We start from the raw sequence: 20,507 nt of genomic DNA, 5'->3' as shown, positions 1-20,507 counted from the left end.
TTTGCTTCAGGGGAAGAAGGAAAAGCCATCTCCAAGCAAACCATTTCCAAATGGATAGCACAATGCATCCATTTCTGCTACAAACAGCATGACAAGCCTCCCACCAAGGGGGTCAGAACACACACCACCAGAACAGCCTCCGCCTCTGCAGCTTTCCTCAGAGGGGTCCTCACCAGGGACATCTGGAGGCTGCCACCTGGACATCTTTTCACACTTTACCAAGCATTACCACCTGCCTTTATCAAATCTAGGGCAGGGTATGCCTCTGCAGTCTTGCAGGGCATCCTAGCCAGCCCCTAATTTCCTTGACTGCCTCCACCCATTTCCTCAGCTTTGGGAATCTACCCAAATGTGATGACTGCAATAGTGAAACATTAACATAGTACAGTTGTGTGCACTTTCCATAAATGTAGATATTAGAGTGTCTTCATTGTTGCAGTTCTGGTTTCCCTTCCTCCACCCCCTTTTTTTTCTTTTTGTTACCTTTCTTCCTTGTTATACCTTCCGTACAAGGGCCATATTGGTATTTATTTTCCACTGGTGAGGTTTTTCCACCAGAACCTGGCTTCCTACTTTGGGGGATTTTGACAGGTTAGGGCAAGAAAAACTGATGTAATGGCATCGGCTGCCTTCCTTTATACCACTGATGACTTGATGTCAGTCCTCAAGCGACAGCAACTGATGCAGAAATACTAAGTCTCTGGTATTCAGGCCGGCCGAGGGCTACCTTGTCAGGGATAACCCAAACATGATGAGTGCAACAGTGAAGACATTCGAACATTTACATTTATGGTAAGTTTACACAACTGTTCTTTTCAGGGATAAGTAACTCAGTCTGACCATGAACTACCTATGCTGTTCTATAGGAAGTTATATACTTTGCCTTATACAAACTTCTTTTTAATTTAAAAAAAAAAAATCTTGATTGGGTTATCACTGGTTCTGTATTTTTGTTAAATCTAAGTTGATAAAATGCTCTAGTTTCTTGCAGGTGTAAAGGGTTTTGAATACATTTCCTTTGTTTACTTTCATTTTGTGATAGTTGGCTGTAGTAGAGGGTGTGGCATTTTCTTTGGGTAGTCATTACTTTCAGCAAACCTTTGGTATAAAACAATGCCAAGTTGTTTAAAGTGCTGTTGCTTAAGCTTAGGATCCAAGGAAGTATAGTTTTTTTTTTTTTTTTTGTTTTCCCCTAGCAGTCTCATCAGTCAGTATCAAATGAAAATTCTACAAGATGTGGGAAGCTTGTGTGAATCTGTATATGCTTTTTTTGTTTTTGAGGGAAAGGCATTTCTCATCAGTTTGCCAGATTGTTGCTACAGTGGATAAAAGTGTAAATAGTAATGGCTGAAGTAAAAATCTGCATATGTGTTGTATAAGAGTTTTTTTTTGTTTGATGCACATTATTTTTATTTTTTCTTTTATAGTGCATTTTTCCATTGGGATATGCACCTTTATCTGCTACTCTTACTCCTGTTGTCCAGACAGGAAGCAGTAAATTCCAAAGCTGTGGAATAAAAAGAAAGTCATGGAAAAATAGTCCTGTTTCACCAGTGAAAAACACTTTAAAACGCTGTAGAAGAAGTAGCAGTCAAGCTAGGACTGAGCAGTTGTTATCGAATACTACTTTGGGCCAGTTGTCATCGAATACTACTTTGGGCCTTGGCACCGAACAGTCATCAAGCTCTGCTTTGATTCCTGCTTCTGAACGGTTATGGAGTACTGCTTCTGATCTTTGTCCTGAAAAATCATGGAGTACTAACTTAAATGTTGTTCCTGGATATGATGGAGATTCTCGCAATCCTTGCTTGCCACCTGGCAGTAATGTATCAGACCAAACTGACCCAAATGTGGCCATTTGTAGGCCAGGTGATGACTTTTCCAGAACTGTTGATTGTGGCTCTGTTGTCGTGTCCGACATGGCCTGTGAAAAATACAGCACTGATAACAAATTGCACTTTGAAGACCATCAACTTGAAGAAGTCCCACCAGTTAAGACTAGTTCTGCAGTTGTACATAGAACTTCCACAGATAGATGCGTTCGTATGCCATTGTATATTCAATGGAAAAACAAGTATGCTTTATGTTGGCTGGACTGCATTTTGGTGGCTTTAGTACTATCCAGGAAGATTAATGAATATATTACTAAAAGAAGCCCAGAGGATCACTCCCTCATTTGGAAATTAGTCACAGAGTATAACAGTGCAAATGATTTGTTGAAAAGCTGCCAAAAAGGAGTGAAAGGTAGGAACCTCATTAAAAAGCTATTTTTGCATACTTTGCTGTAAAGAGAAATATTGTATGTGTGTATATGTATGAAGATTTGAATCAATTGTGGTAGAAAGGTTAATTTGAATTGTGTTACATAATGATTGATGCTGCTTGCTTTACCTCCCAGTGTGAAAACTCACCACGTTATATAAAACTAAAAATAAAACCATTATGGTTTTTTTAAACATATTGATATTATTTCATAGTGTAGGCCAACTAGAGATGCTGTTTAAGTGTTGTAGTCCTCATCAATAGAATATCATGCCTGCAAATAGCCCATTGGTTGGCCTGACTTCCAAAGCTGTAGTTCTGTACTCTGCCTCACCCATTCCCATCACCACTGCCCTCATCCAAGTCTCTCCCAAGTCTGACGTCAGAGCATCCATTGTATAGCAAGGCTTCAGCTAACTCCCTGTCCAGTTTCTTCTTTCCACAGTGTCTGTTTTGGTTGCATGCTGTTCAGGTGTCTTCGGTCCATTGTTTGGTCTGCTTTTCATAGGGATAAGTACCCAGTAGGGGGATATCTGAAGTAGTTTACTTCATTTGGTCTTCAACCTGTGGGTACCAGATCCATATCAGATCTGAGCCAGCAAATTCACTAGCATCTGCTCCAAGCTCCTCCCCTTTACCCATAATACACCACCACTACCTTCCAACCCCCAGATCTCATTTGCCACAGCTTGCCTGAAGCATTGTGATCTCCTGAGCTCAGAGTTAGTGAGTGGGTTATTTGCTTATTTAAGCAGTCTTTTCTTAATTTTTTGAGTGTTACGTGATTAGTGTAGGTTCCCTCTCCTCCCCTCGCTGGTGCGTCGTGTTAGAGTTTTCCTTTAGTTTCAGTGTTAGTGTGTTGCTTCCCCTCCCCCTCAGTGTTCTGTGTGCCTTGAGTGTGTGATGAGTGGGTCTGAGTGGGAAATAGGTATTTTTTCTCCTTTTCCTTCTCTTAATTGTGTGATTTTTTTCTTCTGTAGAGACATGGCTGACCCCAAGCCTGTCTTCAAGAGGTGCACTGAGTTTGGCCACAAATTCTCACCAGCAGATGGCCACTCTGTGTTACGTGCTTGGGCATAGCACATTTGAGTACTTACTGTACTGTTTGTGCGGGCTTTAACCCACGTGCTATTAAGGATAGGAAGGCTAAGTTGGCCCTGAAAGGCCTTTTGCCCACTTCTGAGGCGGCTGCCTCGTCCACTGCTTCGGTCACAGCGGCTGCTGTGTACGCCTCTCCTTCCTCTCTTGCCCTTGTTTCTCCTCCCTCCCAGGCTGGGACTCGACCTCCCATTTCTAAGCCTGTGGAAGTGGAGCGTAGAGGAGGCAGAGAGAAGGAGAGAGCATAAAACAGACATAAACCAGAGAAACGTTGGAGGTCTCCGGACCTTTCTTCTACTCCTGCCAAAAGTCATTCTAGGATCCGTGACTCCCCTTGGCTCCAGTCTCTGAGATTTTCCCAGGAGCTGGAGGAGACACGTCCACAATCTAGGGCCTCGGTTCCTCGACCCGCCATGTCAGAGTCCATGGCCTTGTCAAGATCCACGAGAAGCTTATCTGAAGTTGACATGGATAAAATGATGAGGTTCATTCCTCCTTTGATCAGGATGTTGGTCTTGCCAGGCCCTTCTCCCTCTGGAGGGGGGAGCTCGCTTCCTTTTTTCACACCAATTTCTTCTTCTTTGATCTGTCCACTGGCTTTGGGATACTCTGATCCGAGGATGGCCTTAGTGGGTTGGCGCCAACGGTACCAGTCTCTGACGCCAGCAGCTGCCTGGAGCGTGTCTCATCCAATCAGTTCGGATCTGAGTGGCTGGCTGAGCTGGAGCTTGGGTGTCTGATCCGAGGAGTGGAACTTTTTTCATCAGCTCCGGCGTTGTTGGGCCAAGTTCCGTCCACTTCGGGCCCGGCTCTGATTCTCGCATCGTATCCGGGGAGAGCGGTTTCCTTCACAGTACCCCAGGAGGCTTTCTCCCTTGGCGTTCGACTTTGTAGATAGGGTTCACTCCACTGGATGGAGACCCTTGACTATTTCCTTGGATTCCGACCAGACTCCCTTGGCTCTGTCTACAAATCCCATCATTTTACCAGAGGATTTCGATGATGGGGAAGGTTCTACCAGGTCATCTCACGAGGATGTCTCCTTTGGAGACTTAATGAAAATCCTATGCCAGCGCGGAGGTTGGTTAGTCCCCAAAACTACTTCTGAGTCTGTGTTCCTAAAGGCTTTCGGCATGGGCCCATCTACTTCCTGGGTACCCCCTCCTGCAGATCCCCTGGTGGACACCGTGGAACCAATCCCTAAATGTCCGGACATAGACCAGCCTGGAACAAGGGCTCACCTTTAGATCCTATTGTGGTAGCAGCAGCCAGAAAAAAGGAACTAGCCCAAGAGAGTTCCTCGGTTCATCCCCCCAACAGAGTGTCTCGGATGATGGACCACTTAGGGAACCGGGTTTATGCGTCAGTGACCTTTTCCATCCGGGCACTGAACTACCTGGCCCATGTCACGAGAATACAGCGCGACCTGGTCAAGGAACTGGCTGTGTCTCCCCCTTAAGTCCATGTCACAGGAGGAGAGAGAGACATTCTCCACAAGGATGACCACTTTAAAAGTAGTCTCCAGTATGCCCATGCGACTTTCACATGCCACCAAAGGAGCGGCTGGGTCCGGCGTGTCCATGAGGCGCGCAACGTCTGGCTCAGACTCTAGTTTTGGAACCTTTCAAGGCGTCTTTTGCCATCCTCCCTTATGACTGCTCTACTCTTTTTAGTAAAGCAGTCAGAGACTTTGGTCCAGAGTGAGAAAGACGGGAAGACACTGTCTGCTGTCAGAATCCGCTTCTCAAACCCTCAAAGATCCTTTTCCCAAAATCAGAGAGGGCAAAAGAGATGTGGTTCCGGAAGTCGCAGTATTCCCAGGACACTCGGGGCTGTTCTTCACCCAGAGGCAGAGGGGGGGGACAGGATAGACGCCAGCCCAGAGGCATAGGGGGGGTCCAAGGAATTTTGGGTCTCTTCTCGAACAGGCCCGGACAGCAACTCTGAGGGGTTGCCTGACTGCTCTATTCTGGAAGCAGTCGGGGGTCGATTGTCGTTGCACTTGGCGGCATGGGAGTCCATAACATCAGACCGCTGGGTGCTTCAGATCATGTGCAGAGGATACTCTATCTCCTTTGTGGTTCCTTCCAAACTTCCCAAACACCTCCTGTACATACCACTCGCGCAAAGAGAGGCAGCAGCACTGGGAATCTACAAGCTGCTAGAGAAATGAGCCATCAAGCCCCTCCCCCCAGATCAGGCATCTACTCCAGGTTCTTTTTGGTGCCAAAGAAAATGGTGGACTTGAGGCCCATTCTGGACCTATTTACCCAGAACTTGCCAGTTGCCAAAGAAAAATTCCAGATGGTCACATTACAGTCCAAGCCGTACCTGCAAGAGAGCAACTTGATGTGCCTGTTAGACCTCCAGCGTGCCTACTATCGAATAAAGATGCACAGAAGCTCCAGGAGGTTTGCTTTCCGGCTAGGAGTCTATCATCACCAATTTCGAGCCCTACCCTTTGGTGTCTCACCACAGCCCTCAGGGTGTTCACCAAAGTGATGGCCGTAGTAGCGGCTCACCTGAGGTTTCAGGGGATTCAGGTCTATCTGTACCTGGACAATTGGCTCTTCACTGCTCCCCCCAGGCATCTACTTTCTCAAACCAGGGATTATTTCTTAAAGCTTGCTCTTCACTTGGGGATTACAATCAACGCATCCAAATCACTTCTAAATCCTGTCCAGGTGATAGATGACATTGGAGCACAGATAGACACACTACAGTGCAAAATCTTCCTGACCATGGAGAGAGTATGAAACCTGAGGATGCATGTTTCCCTGATCTATTATACTCCTCTTCCCTTGGCAGAATCAGTGCTGAGGGCCTTAGGTTCTATGGCAGCGACCATAACGCTTCATCTGTGCACCCGGTTACACATGCGAGTACTACAGTGGACACTAGTGGTGCAATGGTGCCTGCTGGATCTTCCATTATCGTATCCAATACACCTCAGTCGAGTCTGCAGGTCATCCCTTCTGTGGTGGATGTACTCTCCGGAAATCTTGGAGGGACGACCTTTTGTTCCAGCCCCTGTCCAAGCCACAGTGACCACGGATGCCTCCCAACTTGGGTGGGGGGGCATTGTTTAGGCAGTACAGTCCAAGGCCTGTGGTCCCCTGTTGAGACCAGTTTGCATATTAACATTCTGGAGATGAGGGGGGTCTTTTTGATGTTGCAGGCCCTTCATGCCTTTCTTCCCCTGGGAACCATTGCAAATCAGTCAGACAACAGGTCTGTGGTCTGGTATGTCAACAGACAGGGAGGGACCAGATCTTACCCGCTTTGTCGCGAGGCCATGAGAGTGTAGAAATGGGCGATCTCCACCAGTTGCTTTCTCATAGCAACGCACATTCGGGACGATCCAACATTCTAGTGGACAGGTTGTCAGACTATTCTGATGGCTTATGAGTGGTCTCTAAATCATTCAATAACGGAGCCGATCTTTCTGGAGTGGGGTCAGCCTTGCTGCAGTCTCTTCGCATCTCCTTCCAACGCGAAGTGCAGCGAGTTCCTCGCTCTGAACCCCCAGCCAGGGTAGTCCCCCAGAGATGCTCTAGTCCATGCTTGGCCTCCCGGTCTTCTGTATGCTTATCCTCCAGTACCTCTTATTCCAAGGTTTCTGTTGACTGGGGAGCAAAGTAATCCTCATTGCCCCATTTAGCCTCACCAAGTATGGTTTCCCTTCCTTTGGTCTCAACTTCTGGCTCTGCCTTGGCTCTTGGATCCCATTCAGCATCTTATTTCACACCCCTTGCAGGTTCCTCATTCAACTTGGACAGTTTGAAGCTCATGGCTTGGCTGCTCCAGTTCCCCTGATTGCTAGGACTCCTGGATTATCCTCTACAGTCAGGTCTATTCTGGTGGCAGCTCATAAGTCTTCCACCAGGAAGGTTTACCGCAGCAAATGGAAACTTTTTTCCTTTTGGGCTTCTCAAAGGAGTTTAGATCCTTTCACAGTTCATATTTCTGCCATTCTGGACTTCCTAGCCAATATTTTTCAGCAAGGATCAAGCTCTTCTATTATCAAAGTTCAATTAGTTGCCATCTCTCAATTTTCACGTGGGTTAGAATTCTGACTCTCTGGCCTCTTCCAGACTGTGTAAAGCCTTTATTAAAGGTACTTTCCTGTTACCCCCCCAGGTCAAGGATCCTGTTCCTCCATGGGACCTTACTGGGGTTCTTCAAGCTTTGGTCGCTCTGCCATTTCAACCTGCTGCAACCACAGATCTTAAATTTTTGTCTTGGAAAACAGCATTTCTAGTCGCCATCACGTCTGCTAAAAGGGATTCAGAACTGTAAGCCTTGTCCATTAAAGTTCCATATGTGATTTTCCATAAAGATAGGGTTTCTTCCCAAGGTTGCATCACAAGTTAACATCAATCAGACCATTAATTGACCTGTTTTCTTCCCAAATTTTGCTAACAAAATGGAATACAGACTCCACTTGTTGGATGTTCATATACAGTTATGATTTTATTTACACAGGACTAAAAACTTTCGCTAATCTGGTCAGTTGTTTGTGTCCTCCTCTAAACCCTTTTTGGGTAAACCTATCTCAAAAGTCACTATTGCTAGGTGGATTTCCTTGTGTATTCTTCAGGTCTATAAGGATAAAGGTTTGCCTCCTCCAGGTTAGGTGAAAGCTCATTCCACTAGGTCAGTGGCTACTTCTGCAGCCTTTTGGTCTAGACTCATTGGACATTTCTTCTGCACCTATTTGATCCTAATCTCATACCTTTATTTTTCACTACAAATTGGATTTGACTTCTAGAAGGAGGGCATCCTTTGGTTCTGCGGTGTTCTGGAATATCCTTCCATGAGCGCCACCCAGGACTTAAGTAGCTGGGGAGACTGTCCCACAAGTTGAAGACCAAATTAAGTAAACTACTTCAGATAAAGAAGTTATGTACGCACCGTAATGTTCCATCTGAGTAGTTCTACTTCATTTGTCTTCAACCGTTCCTCCCTCCTTCCCCCTGACCTTATATGAACTGCCTGTTGACTGCAGTTTTAGGTCATAAAGTATTCTTCCGGTCGGGTTCTCAGTATAAGGGTCAGGAAACTTGATCTGGGGGTTGGAATGTAGTGAAGGTGTATTATGGGTAAGGGGAGGAGCTCGGAGCCGATGCTAGTGAATTTGCCTGCTCAGATCCAGTACCCACAGGTTGAAGACAAATGAAGTAGAACTACTCAGATGGAACGTTATGGTGAGTACATTCTTTTATTAGCTTGTGCTTTAGTGGCATTTTTGCAAACTGTTTGATAGTGATTTGTTTATGTACATTCTTTGTAATAAAAAATCACTACTTTGACTGTGGCTAATGTATCCCAGATTAGACTTTTCAATTTTTTTTCCCAGACCATAACATGGATGGTTGTCCATCCTGTGTCAGATTCACCCTGTAGAGATGGTCTTAAAAAGAGCTATGTCTCCCTAGGAATATGCACATCTTTAGAAGGAACATCTCTGGTTCTGTACTGCAGTGCCGTCACTCAAGGCCTCCATGAACATGAGTCTTTGGTTGTGGTTCTCTCTTAATAGATTGAACAGGAGATTGGGGAAATCATGTCTCACTGAGCCAATGCCATAACAGAAGTCCTCTGGGAAGTCTCGTTATTGTGGTCACTGCCACCAAGAGAACTTTGGAAGAAAGCTCTTGCTCCATACACCACAAACAAGGAGTCTAGAATGATTTACCATATGAAGAGGCATGCCTGTTCCTCGGGAGCCCTTTCCCTCTGGGTGTTATGCTTAATTTGAATTCGATGGTAAGGTTCCATAGAGACCTTGTGGAGCAGGTACTAGACACACTCTCTCTGTGAAGATGTCCTTCAAGAATGCAACTGCAGTCCTTACATATGGGTTGTCCTGCCTCAGGCAGCCCTTCGGTCGGCCGGATTCCGAAGTCTGGGTCTGGCGTCGGCTGATGTCGCCTCTTCCCCGACGTCAGAGCGACTGGGGTATAAAAGCATCAGTCGACGCCATCTTCTTCAGTCTTTCTTGCCGCGCGGTGCCCGAAGCAGAAGCAGTTCGCAAGTGCCGGTCGGTCAGCTCCTGTGTTTTCAGTTACCGAAGTCATCAAAAAGCTAAGTACCCCGTTGGGGAACCTTTTCTTGCCTCAGCCGATGTCAGATAAAACTGCAAAAGTTAATAACTGTTTGTCTTGTGGTAAACAAATACCTCATAAGGACTTCCATTCTTACTGCCTTCCCTGCCATGGCCCAGACCACGACGTCTCGGCCTGTGCGGCCTGTGCTTGCTTCAATAAGTGCACTCTCAGGCGCCGGGCTGAATTTGCTGTAGACTTTTTTGGGGGAAATTACTCCTATATCATGCCGTCGGAACAACCGACATCAATTATTTCCAAAAAACGGAAGGACCGGGACCGACATTCTCGGCCCGCGGCTTCCACCGACACCACACCAAAACCTACCGCGAGTGCATCTGTCTCTTCGGAGCCGGTAATTCAACCGCTCCAGACCAACGACACCGTTTTACCGCACACTTCGGCCCCGGAGGCTTCCCCGGTGCCTGTTGTTTTTCCTCCTGAAGCCGTAACCCAAGTTTTACCTGACACCATACCGGTGGACAAAGTTACTCCTGCACGTGGGGCAGCTAGGCCTCCGGTGTTTATGTCCATAAAGGCCTACACACGTGCTAAGGCTGCCAACCAGGCTAGGTCTCTCCCTCCTAAATCTTTTTCTCAGGGTCCCACTTCCGATAAACAGATCTTGACTTTAGCTGCAGATCTTATTTCATTACTCAGAGGCTGTCAGGCTCATCCAGACGGGGGTTCTCAGCCGCCTGCAGACAAAAGGCCTAGGGTTGAGCAGACGGATACCTTCTCCTCAGATGAAGCCTCTGGCGACTCAGGTCATTCAGATTCCCAGGAAGAATCCTTCCAGGCCTACGAGGATTCTGATGCTGATGAATCTATTCCCTCTGCCTCTCCTCCTGAGGATATTTCCTTCGGGGAAATTCTCCACTCCATGAGAGAGCATTTTCAGTGGCAGGGCCAGGATTTCTCCGACTCTAGGAAAAGGCTTCGTACTTTCCTTAAGTTACCCCAGCACAGGCCTTTAGCTGTTCCACCTGTGTTAGATGTATTGGATGATGTGTACTCAGACTCGAGTGCTTCTCCTGATTCTCTCCCTCCTGCTCCTGTTAAGCCAGACAGATATTACAGGGTTCCTGAAACTCAAACATCTCTTTAAGGCCCACTCTGTTGACCTAGAAACTATTTCCCAGGGGCCCAAGGGAGTGGCCACTTCCACGGCCAAAAATCCTTTGCCCGCTGACAGGGAATCTAGGTCCCTGGAGTGGTGGGGCAAAAAAGTTTATACCTCAACCACCCTTGCCATGAGTGCTCTTAACTGTCTTTTTCATATGTTTCAGTATCAGGATTTCTTGATGGATGATTTGCAGAAAAAGTTAGCCTCTCCTGAGCCTTTAGATAGAAAGGCCTTGCAGGATTTGGTTCATAATACTCAGCAGGTTAGCAAGCATTTTCTACAGTGTGGTTATGATGCATTGGAAGCTTCATGTAGGGCAGCTATGACAGGGGCTGTTATTCGTAGACATGCTTGGTTGAAAGAACAGGCATTGCCAGGTCATGTTAAAGTAAAGCTTCTAGATGCACCTCTGCTATTTGCACACAAGCTATTTGGTGCTAATGCTCAGGATGTGTTGAAATCAATTGAGGAAAAGGCTAAATCAGTACAAACAGTCAAAGATTTCCTCCAGGTTCAGCCACCAAGGTTCAGTAGGAATTGGCCTTCGAAGAATTGGTCCTTTCCAGACACTGACAAGTTCCAAAGGGGAAAAAACAGGCGTGCTCGAGGTAGAGGGCAATACCGAGGCTCCTACAGGGGCCGCCAATGGCAACCGACTAATCAGAGAAGTGGCGCAGGGACTTCTACTGCTCCACAGGGACACTCACAATGACTTGACTTTGACACCGCCGACCAAGGCTCAGAGAAGCACCTTTAGGTGGAAAATTATCCTTATTTTCAAGAAATTGGCACGTTTTAACAAAGGACAAATGGATTCTGGACATAATAGACCAAGGTTACAGGTTCCACTTCCATATCTTACCAACAAGACAAGGCATGCCAAACCTGCCACAAAATCAAAGGGCAGAGGCACTCATACAGGTTTCAAAGCTGCTACAAATCAAAGCAATAGAAAAGGTTCCTCCTCAGGAACAAGGCCAGGGATTCTATTCAAGACTGTTCCTTGTTCCAAGAAAAGAAAAGCAATGGAGACCTATACTGGACTTGTCCGCTCTAAACACTTTTCTCATTGTGCCAAAATTCAAAATGCTGACGTTACAGCAACTTCTTCCCATGCTGGGCAAGGGGTCTTGGCTGGTTACTCTAGACCTCAAGGAGGCATACCTGCATGTCCCAATCAGACACAGTTGCAGAAGATACCTCAGATTTCTTGCAGGATCAGAGCATTATCAATTCTCAGCATTGCCTTTTGGCTTATCTACTGCACCCAGAGTATTCACGAAATGCCTGGCATCAGTAATTGCACATTGCAGACTCCAGGGGATACAAATATACCCTTACCTGGACGACTGTCTTATACAAGCGGACAGCAAGCAAGCCTTGATAAGAAACTTGAACTATGTCATTCACTTGCTACAGGCTTTGGGATACACAGTCAACATTCAAAAATCAAGACTACTGCCATCCCAACAAATAATTTTTCTAGGAGCCAAACTGGACACAAACTCACAAATGGCTTTTCTCACAGAAGAAAAACAAGAACAATTACCACATTACTTCAAAAGCCTAGCAAAGCTCACCCAGATGACTGCAAGGAAAATCCTGCAGGCTCTGGGTTTCATGGCATCTTGCATTCTTCTGATTCCACTGGCAAGACTACATATGAGAAAAATACAATGGTACCTAAAAGTTTATGGTCTCAACACAGCCACAACTTAGAAGCAATTATTCCACTCATTCCATGTCTACAAAAGGAAGTTTTATACAAAAGTGTGTTTTCAATCATTCAATTAACATTCATTGATAATCTGATTTTAAAGAAACAATGACCAAAAGGAAAACAAAATATGTACACATAAATTGTTGAATATCATATGAAAACCTTGGAATATAAATAATTATTAAATAGTATTAGTAACAGCATGTAATGTATAAAAATGTAAAATATGAAAAATTTTTTAAAAATGTAGAATGTTGCACTTAAAAAGTGTATGAATTTTGAAACTAATTCAAGAGCCTATTTAGATACAACAGGCTTTTAACTTTAATAAAGGTTTAATTGAAGTGTATTCGTTTAAGCCTGGTTCCCTATAAGACTCCAATAAAATCTGCCAGTAAGCTTCCCTATGTTCTAGCCTAATTTCCCAAGGTCCGCCTCTGTGGTCTTTGACTACAGTTTCCAATACAAAAAAACGGTATTGGGCAGTTGGACATGTAATGAGATGTCTGTAAAGGGCATTCTTAGAATTTTGTTTTTGCATCTCATATGTATGCTTGTAGATCCTTCTCTTGAGTGTACGTTCTGTTTTGCCCACGTAGAAAGCGGGACATGTCAAACAGATAGCCAAATAGACCACCCCCTGGCTGTTGCAATTGGAAAACCTTGTGGACCTAATAGGTTTGTTTCTAGCTACAAGAAAAAGTTCCTCTTGATGAATCACGAACTGGCATTGCGTACAGGAACCACATCTGTAAGTGCCTGGACGTTTGTTGGAATTATTATATGAATAAGAGTGTTTTTCCAGCAGGTTTTTGATGTTTCTACCCCTTTTAAAAACTGTCCTCACGTTTTTGTCACTGAGGTGTTCCAGGTCTGTAATCTCTCTGAAGTTGTCCCATTCGTTTTTTATGATATTCCTAATTACTCCTGAGTTGGCACTATACTCTGTTATAAAAGCTTTGTTAAAATCAGTATTGGATTCAGAGTTAACAATATTGTTAGATGTATCCCCTGTGCCTAAAATGGGCTTGTACCTTACTTTTCTACCCAAGTCCACTTTCTCCCTAACATGGGAGATAAATTCGTGTGGGTAACCCCTTTTCCCGGTTAGGGCTCGCCACAGCAGAACGCCGGTCTGCTTATGATTTGCAGTGGATTTTTTATGGTGTCAGCCCAACCTTCAACGAAGGCACACCCATTCTTACACACACCTACCTGCATGTCTTTAAACGTCACTCGACCGCGGGGAGGACATGCAGACTCCACACAAAAGGCACTCCAGCCAAGAATCGAACCGGAGAACCTCTTGCTGTGAGGCGACAACAATAACTGCTGCACCACCACGGCCTCCTTGGGTGGCTACCATGCTATTTCCAATCTCTCCATGAGGCTTTTAAATTGAGAGAGAGTGGTCAGAGTAGCAGACAGTGGCATTGCTTATGATAAGTGCTTGCTTTTTGTGCCCATGGTGAAGGAGCAACCACTGAAAAGTGAACAGGAGCTATCTGCCATTGGAGTGCACTTGGTGTACCCTCAGAGGTCCTTCCCTAGGAACCAGAAGGGTGCCAAAGCACTGTGGTTTAGAAAGTCCCAGTGTCTTCCCTTTGATTCTTTTTTCAGAGAGGGGACATCCAGGGCAGGGGGGGGGACCTTAAATGGATGTTGCCATAGAGGCAGAGGGGGCTGTAAAATCATGGGCTCGGAGGTAGGGAGGCAGACTCTTTCTTCACCTAGAGTCATGGTTGGCCATCACACAAGAAAACTGGGTAAAGAGCATAGTATCCAGAGGCTACACAGTTGCCTTCAGTCCCAGACACGCCTTCCCAATAAAAGTACCTGTGCGAAAGATTTCCCTTCTCCTAAAAGGAACCATCCAAGGGAGCAAGAGAGGGTCTGGTATCTTCTTAGGAATTAAAAAGGCAGAGGATCTTGGGCCTGTTTTAATTTTAAGCAGCTTTAACTACTATGTAAACAAAAGTTGTGCATGGTCACTGTGCAGTCAGTCGATTGGATGTACTCTATAGACCTTCAAGATGTTTACCTCCACATCAAGACTGTAAAATCGTTTTGAAGGTATTGATGTATCCAGCTTGTCAACTGGCATTGCCAGTTTTGCAATGTACCATTTCATCTGACTACAGCCCTTTGATGTTTGTGTATGTCAATTGTAACAGCTTGTCTCAGACTGCAAGGGATCCATGTTATACGACTTTTGGTTCCTCATTGCAACAGCAAGTCTTTTTTTTTTTTTTTTTAACACCTTTGTTGAATTATCATTTAAGACACAGTAAAACATACATTTGTATGAAAAAAAAAACTTTTTTTTTTATAACTTATCAATCCAACATTACATAAATTGTTCCATTCCTGCCTTCCCTTAAATCTCTCTCATTCCTCCTGCAAAATATTATTCTGCATGCATTGTTCCCACAGTTTCACGTTTTTCTGTGTAACTTGTTCCTACCATTTGTAAAGATCCCACTTTTAGTTATTTTGTCTCTGTTACAATATATATTACTTCAAAAACAGTTGGTTTAGATCTTTATTTCCGTTTTCTAGTAATTTTTTTTGGCAACCACCAAAGTTGAACTTAGTAGGGCCTTACTGTTATGTCCAGACAGTTCACTTCTGTATCCCAGCTCAAAACTTGCTCACCCAGTATTTCTGAAGAAGTACTCTGTAGGGAATTCTGCCAACACACTGCACACCCAAAACATATGTTCTCAGTTATCTCTTTCTTCCCCATCACACCTCAAACGTTTGCTGTTTACCTTGGGGAAAAAGTATTTTGGAGTCAGTGTGGAGTATAAAAGTACCTATACAAACACTTCCAAACAAAAATCCTACTTTTGTATTTGTTTAACATTTGTTTACCAGGAAGGCCTGACTTGGAACAAAGCTAGTTTTCAGTGGAGGCCTGGGGAGAAATGCTTCCGATGCATGTCTTTGAAACGTGGGAGGAAACCAGATAACCCGAAGGAAACCCGCACGAATGCAAGGAGGACATGCAGACTCTGCACCAAAGGCACTTCAACAGAGAATCGAACTGGAGAACCTTTTGCATACTTGGGAGTCATACATATACGTCCTTCCATTGTTTCTTTATCCAATTTATTTTCCCAGTCTTTTCTAATCTCCTCCGATTGATTGATTCCTGTAGCTATTATGCAATATTTTGTATGTCCTACTAATTACCCCCCCCCCACACCTTTTTTTTTTTAACAGCAGCTTTTGTTCTAGAGCTAGCTAACTAAAATCTACCAGAGCAGGTCTTTCTTTTAGGATTCCCGTATCCCTTTCTCTTTGCCTATACCATGCTATCAATCCCTTATAGGAAGGGCAATCTCTAGTCTGCAGTCTGAATGTCTTCTTGCTTTGTCCCATTCTGTATTAACTTTCCCCCTCTAGTTATTTGCTCCCAATACCTTGGTTCCTTTGCCGGTTTACTGCAGTTATCCATTGGTTTTCTTACAAAATTCCTTAAAAATATGTAAAAAATATATATTAACATTGTATGTGATAAAATGTGAAAAATATATGTACTTGTAGATCCAAAATTTATCTTCTTAAACTTTTTAATTTTAAAATACATAAAATAGAACAAATTTCATTTACACCAGGCAATTGGCACGAATTTGTACGCAACTGCCACATAAGTTCAAGTCTTTATAAAATAAGGGAGTCTGGACCTCCTCCAATATCCGTTGTAACCTGATCTATAGCTTTAAACTTGAACTTGTGTTCTGGGTGTTCAAAAATGTCTTGCTATTGCATTTTCTTGTTTCCCCCTGCCTGTACTATAGAAATGTCTGTAAAGAAAGAATAGTCCCCAAGGGACTGAGTGTTTGGCAATATCCAACAGGTTTTGAGGAGGGTTCAGATTTCCATCAAGATTTAAACTGTTTGATAGACATGGACTTGAACTCCTAGAGTTGTTGATAAAACACTATGAGTGCTACAGACTTAGCAAAAGACATTGTAAGTGTGGACAATGAAATAAAAGTGGATGCCGACTTTGAGCAGTACCGCTATGAATATAATAGAACATTTAGCAGAATAGACCAACTTGTGAAAAAATTATGGTTCACAAAAATTTAAAAAATTGAACAGAGACAGGGCAGACTATAGTAGAGTTTCAGCCTATCCCAAACCACCACCATCGCAAGTATGGAATTTGATTGGTTAAAATTGGCAGCGAGGAGCAGCTAATTTAAATATTGAAGAAAACTTGGTGACAGAGACCAACATTAACGCAAATCAAAACCAAACTTCACCAGTTCCTCTGCAAAGAAGTGAAAGGATCAACAACAGGAATAACCGAGCACCTACAATTGAAAATCATCCAAATAATGTGAATGGTCAAGGACAACATGCTGCAAATTTTCACAACCAAGTACAAAACCACAACCCTTGTAAAGTGAGGGCACAACGAGGCAACAGATGCAGGCAGAGGAGGTTAATGCAGAACTTCACAATACAAAGTTACTGCAACATCGTAAAGAACGAAGAAAAGTCTGTAGTTACTCATTTCTCTTTAGAACCTGAATTAGTGACATTTTTAGTGACAGGACAAACTTTTGTACCCACAAGTAATGCAGACATGGCAAAAACTTTACTAAACCTGAAACTTTTTGTGAGGAAAGTAAACCTTGCTGTTCTTTTAGGGCAACATGAGTACAACAAGATGTTTTTCGTATAGCAAGTACTTATAACCCCCCATGCATCCCACAGTGGCATTATTTGAAATAAATTGTGAAATAGACTTCAGTTTATTGGCTTCTAAACAATCCCTGAAGTATAATGATTTAAATACTGACAAAACAGGATGGCAAGCATTTATTGAGTTACAGAAACTGCCCGTTAGTGATGAAACCAGACAAGGGGGCAGTACTGGTAATAATGCAGGTAGAAGACTATGTGAACAGAATGAAAAGTATGCTGCAAAGTGGAACTTGTGTAAAAATTTCTAGGAATGAGTTAAATTAAAGCATACATTAATGACATGTTTATTGAGGCAAAAATAGATAATAGACGTGTATAACAGACTATACCAGCCCCTAGAATTCCCTCTTGTTTGGTATTCCTAAAGTGCATAAAAGCATTGAGAGTCCCCCCATGAGGCCTTTAGTAGATGCACGGAATAGCATAACGTATTCATGTGCAAAGGTTTTGGACTCAATACTGAAAAAGTACACTAGTCAAGAGAGTCAGATTTGTAAAGATTTGTGGTCTTTCTTGCGTGACATTAATAATTTGGAATACAAAGAAGACTACAATTTAACTGTAGATGTGAAAGACCTGTACACATCTATCCCACATGTTGAAGGGATTGAGGTAGGTATCCTATGTAATGAGATCAAAAGGGGCACCAATAACAGAAGTAAATTTAGTGGAGGAATTGCTGGGCATCATTCTTAGTAATAATTATATTGCTTTTGATAACTATTTTTATTTACAAAGATTAGGTGTGGCAGTGGCTTCGCCATGTGGAGCCAGTTTTTCAAACTTGGTTATGGCATACTGGGCGCAAGAGTACATACAGAAGAACCCACAGATTAGTGAACTCCTCTATTTTTATATAAGATTCTTGGATGACGTCTTTATTATTCTTAAAGGAGATGCCAAGACAGCACAAGATTTAGTGAACCACTTTAATAACTCAACAGAATTTTTGCGGTTCACTTATAATTATTGACAGGACAGTATTGCTTATTTAGACATTGAGTAGGAGGAGGAGGATAAAAATCAAGGAAGATATGCAAGTAAAATCTATAGGAAAGAGACCTACACTAGTCTAGCTGCCACCCATGCCATCAAGAAAGGCCAGCTAGTTAGGGCAGCTAGAATAGTGAGTATAGAAGAAGACTTCTGTGTAGTATGTGAAATTTTGTGTGAGATGTTCTTATGCAGAGGTTACCCCAATTCCCTTATGCAACTGACATATGAAATACAAAATAAAAACTGGGGGGGGGGATTATACAAACCTATTTTAGATCAAAGTTCTATGCAAACCTCTGTTAATAATAACAAATAGTGAGGGAGATAAGCTGAATAAAATCCACTTGACATACAGCTTTATTACCACATATAGCTTGAATGCACGGGACTTCAAGAATATTATTTTCAAGAATTGAAGTTTACTACAGGGCAACACCTTTTACTGTGAACAAACATCCAACTCCACCACAAATTATTTTCAAGAAAGGAAATAACTTGAGGTTCAAAACATTAAACTACCCAGAAATCCAGGTATGGCTAAGTGTGGTACATGTAATTATTGTAAACGTATGGAAGTAGGGCAAGTATACCAACTAAGAGACAGACAATACTACACACACAAAAGATATGCATGTCCTTCAAGAATGCAACTGCAGTCATAACATGTGGGTTGTCCTGCCTCAGGCAGCCCTCAGTCGGCCGGATTCCAAAGTGTGGGTCCGACGTCGGCTGATGTCGCATTTCTCTCCGACGTCAGAGCGGCTGGAGTACATAAGCATCAGCCGACGCCATTTTCTCTAGTCTTTCTTGCCGCGCGGTGCCCGAAGCAGAAGTGGTTCGCAGGTGCCGGTCGGTCAGCTCCTGTATTCTACGATACCGAAGTCATCAAAAAAGCTAAGTACCCCGTTGGGGACCTTTTCTTGCCTCAGCCGATGTCAGAAATTACTGAAAAAGTTAACAATTGTCTTTTTTGTGGTAAACAAATACCTCATAAGGATTTCCACTCTTACTGCCTCCCCTGCCTGGGCCCAGACCACGACGTCTCGGCCTGTGTAGCCTGTGCTCGCTTCAACAAGCGCACTCAGGCGCCGGGCGGAGTTCGCTGAAGATTTTTTCGGCGATAAATTTGCTTACACCATGCCGTCGGATCTTCCGACATCGCAAACTCCCAAAAAGCGAAAAGACCGGGACCGACATCCTCGGCCCGTGTCTACCACCGACTCCACGCCAAAACCTAGCGCGAGTGCTCCGGTTCCCTCTGAGACGGTCTCTCCACCGCTCCAAACCGAAGACACCGCATTACCGACGACTCCGATTCCAGACATTACTCCGACGCCAGTTATAGACTTTCCTCCGGATACCAAAACTGAGGAAATGCCCGAGACCATTGCAGTAGACAAGGTCACTCCTGCACGTGGAGCTGCCAGGCCTCCTATGGCCATGTCTATTAAGGCCTACACTAGGGCTAAGGCAGCCAGCAAAACAAAGCATATTACTTCCAAATCCTTACCTCAGCCGACTCCGGAGACACAAATTATGTCCATGGCTGCTGATTTAATTTCCATGATTAGAGGTTCACAGGCCCATCCTGAGAGAGCCTCCCAGCCTCCTCCTGATAAAAGGCCCCGGGTTGAACCTTCTGACCCTACTCCTTCAGATGAAGACTCTGAGGGCTCTGTCCACTCTGAAGCCAGGAAGAGCTCTTCCAGACCTATGAGGACTCGGATGCAGAAGATTCCATACCTTCGGCCTCCCCTCCTGAGGATATTTCTTTTGGGGAAGTTCTGCACACCATGAGGGAACATTTCAAGTGGCAGGGTCAGGAATATTCTGATTCTAGGAAACGCCTTAGGACTTTCCTTAAGAAGCCTCAGCACAGGCCCTTAGCTATTTCGAAGAAAAAGCAAAATCAGTTCAGACTGTGAAAGATTTCCTCCAGGTTCAACCCCCCAGATTCAGTAGGAATTGGCCTTCAAAAAACTGGTCCTTTCCTAATCCAGAAAAGTTTCAAAGGGGTAAGAACAGACGTGGCCGAGGAAGAGGCCAATACAGAGGCCCTTACAGGGGACGACAGTGGCAGCCAGGAAACCAAAGAAGTGACGCAGGGGTTTCACCTGCCCAACAACCACAATCTCAATGACTTTCCTCTACTACCGCCTACCAGGGAACAACTAAAAGCTCCCTTGGGCGGAAAATTATCTCTGTTTGCAGAAAACTGGCACAGACTAACAAAGGACAAATGGATTTTGGAAATTATAGACCGAGGGTACAGGTTTCATTTTCATACCTTACCAAGAAAACAAGGCATGCCAAACCTACCACAACATCAAAGGGCAGAGGCTATCAAGCAAATCACTCTGCTGACTCGAATGAAAGCAATAGAAAGAGTTCCACAACAAGAACAGGGGTTTTACTCAGGACTGTTCCTTGTTCCAAGAAAAGAATCTCAATGGAGACCAATACTGGACTTGTCCGC

The 20,507-nt window shown here is 44.1% G+C and overlaps 1 protein-coding gene across 3 annotated transcripts in view; it reads left to right on the top strand.

Moving 5' to 3' along the window:
* Positions 1-20,507, top strand: part of USPL1 (ubiquitin specific peptidase like 1) — a 1,186,769-nt gene that overhangs the window by 689,520 nt on the left and 476,742 nt on the right. For all 3 annotated transcript variants that reach the window (XM_044073246.1, XM_044073247.1, XM_044073245.1), the window contains exon 6: positions 1,428-2,244. In XM_044073246.1, coding sequence (XP_043929181.1) covers positions 1,428-2,244 — 817 coding nt within the window. The remainder of the gene's footprint in view (positions 1-1,427; positions 2,245-20,507) is intronic.

The sequence above is a fragment of the Protopterus annectens genome, chromosome 5.part1, assembly GCF_019279795.1.
Source record: "Protopterus annectens isolate FY-2018-M chromosome 5.part1, PAN1.0, whole genome shotgun sequence".
Classification (NCBI taxonomy): domain Eukaryota; kingdom Metazoa; phylum Chordata; order Ceratodontiformes; family Protopteridae; genus Protopterus; species Protopterus annectens.
Note: the sequence above shows the minus strand (reverse complement) of the source record. Positions and strands in the feature narration are given on the sequence as shown.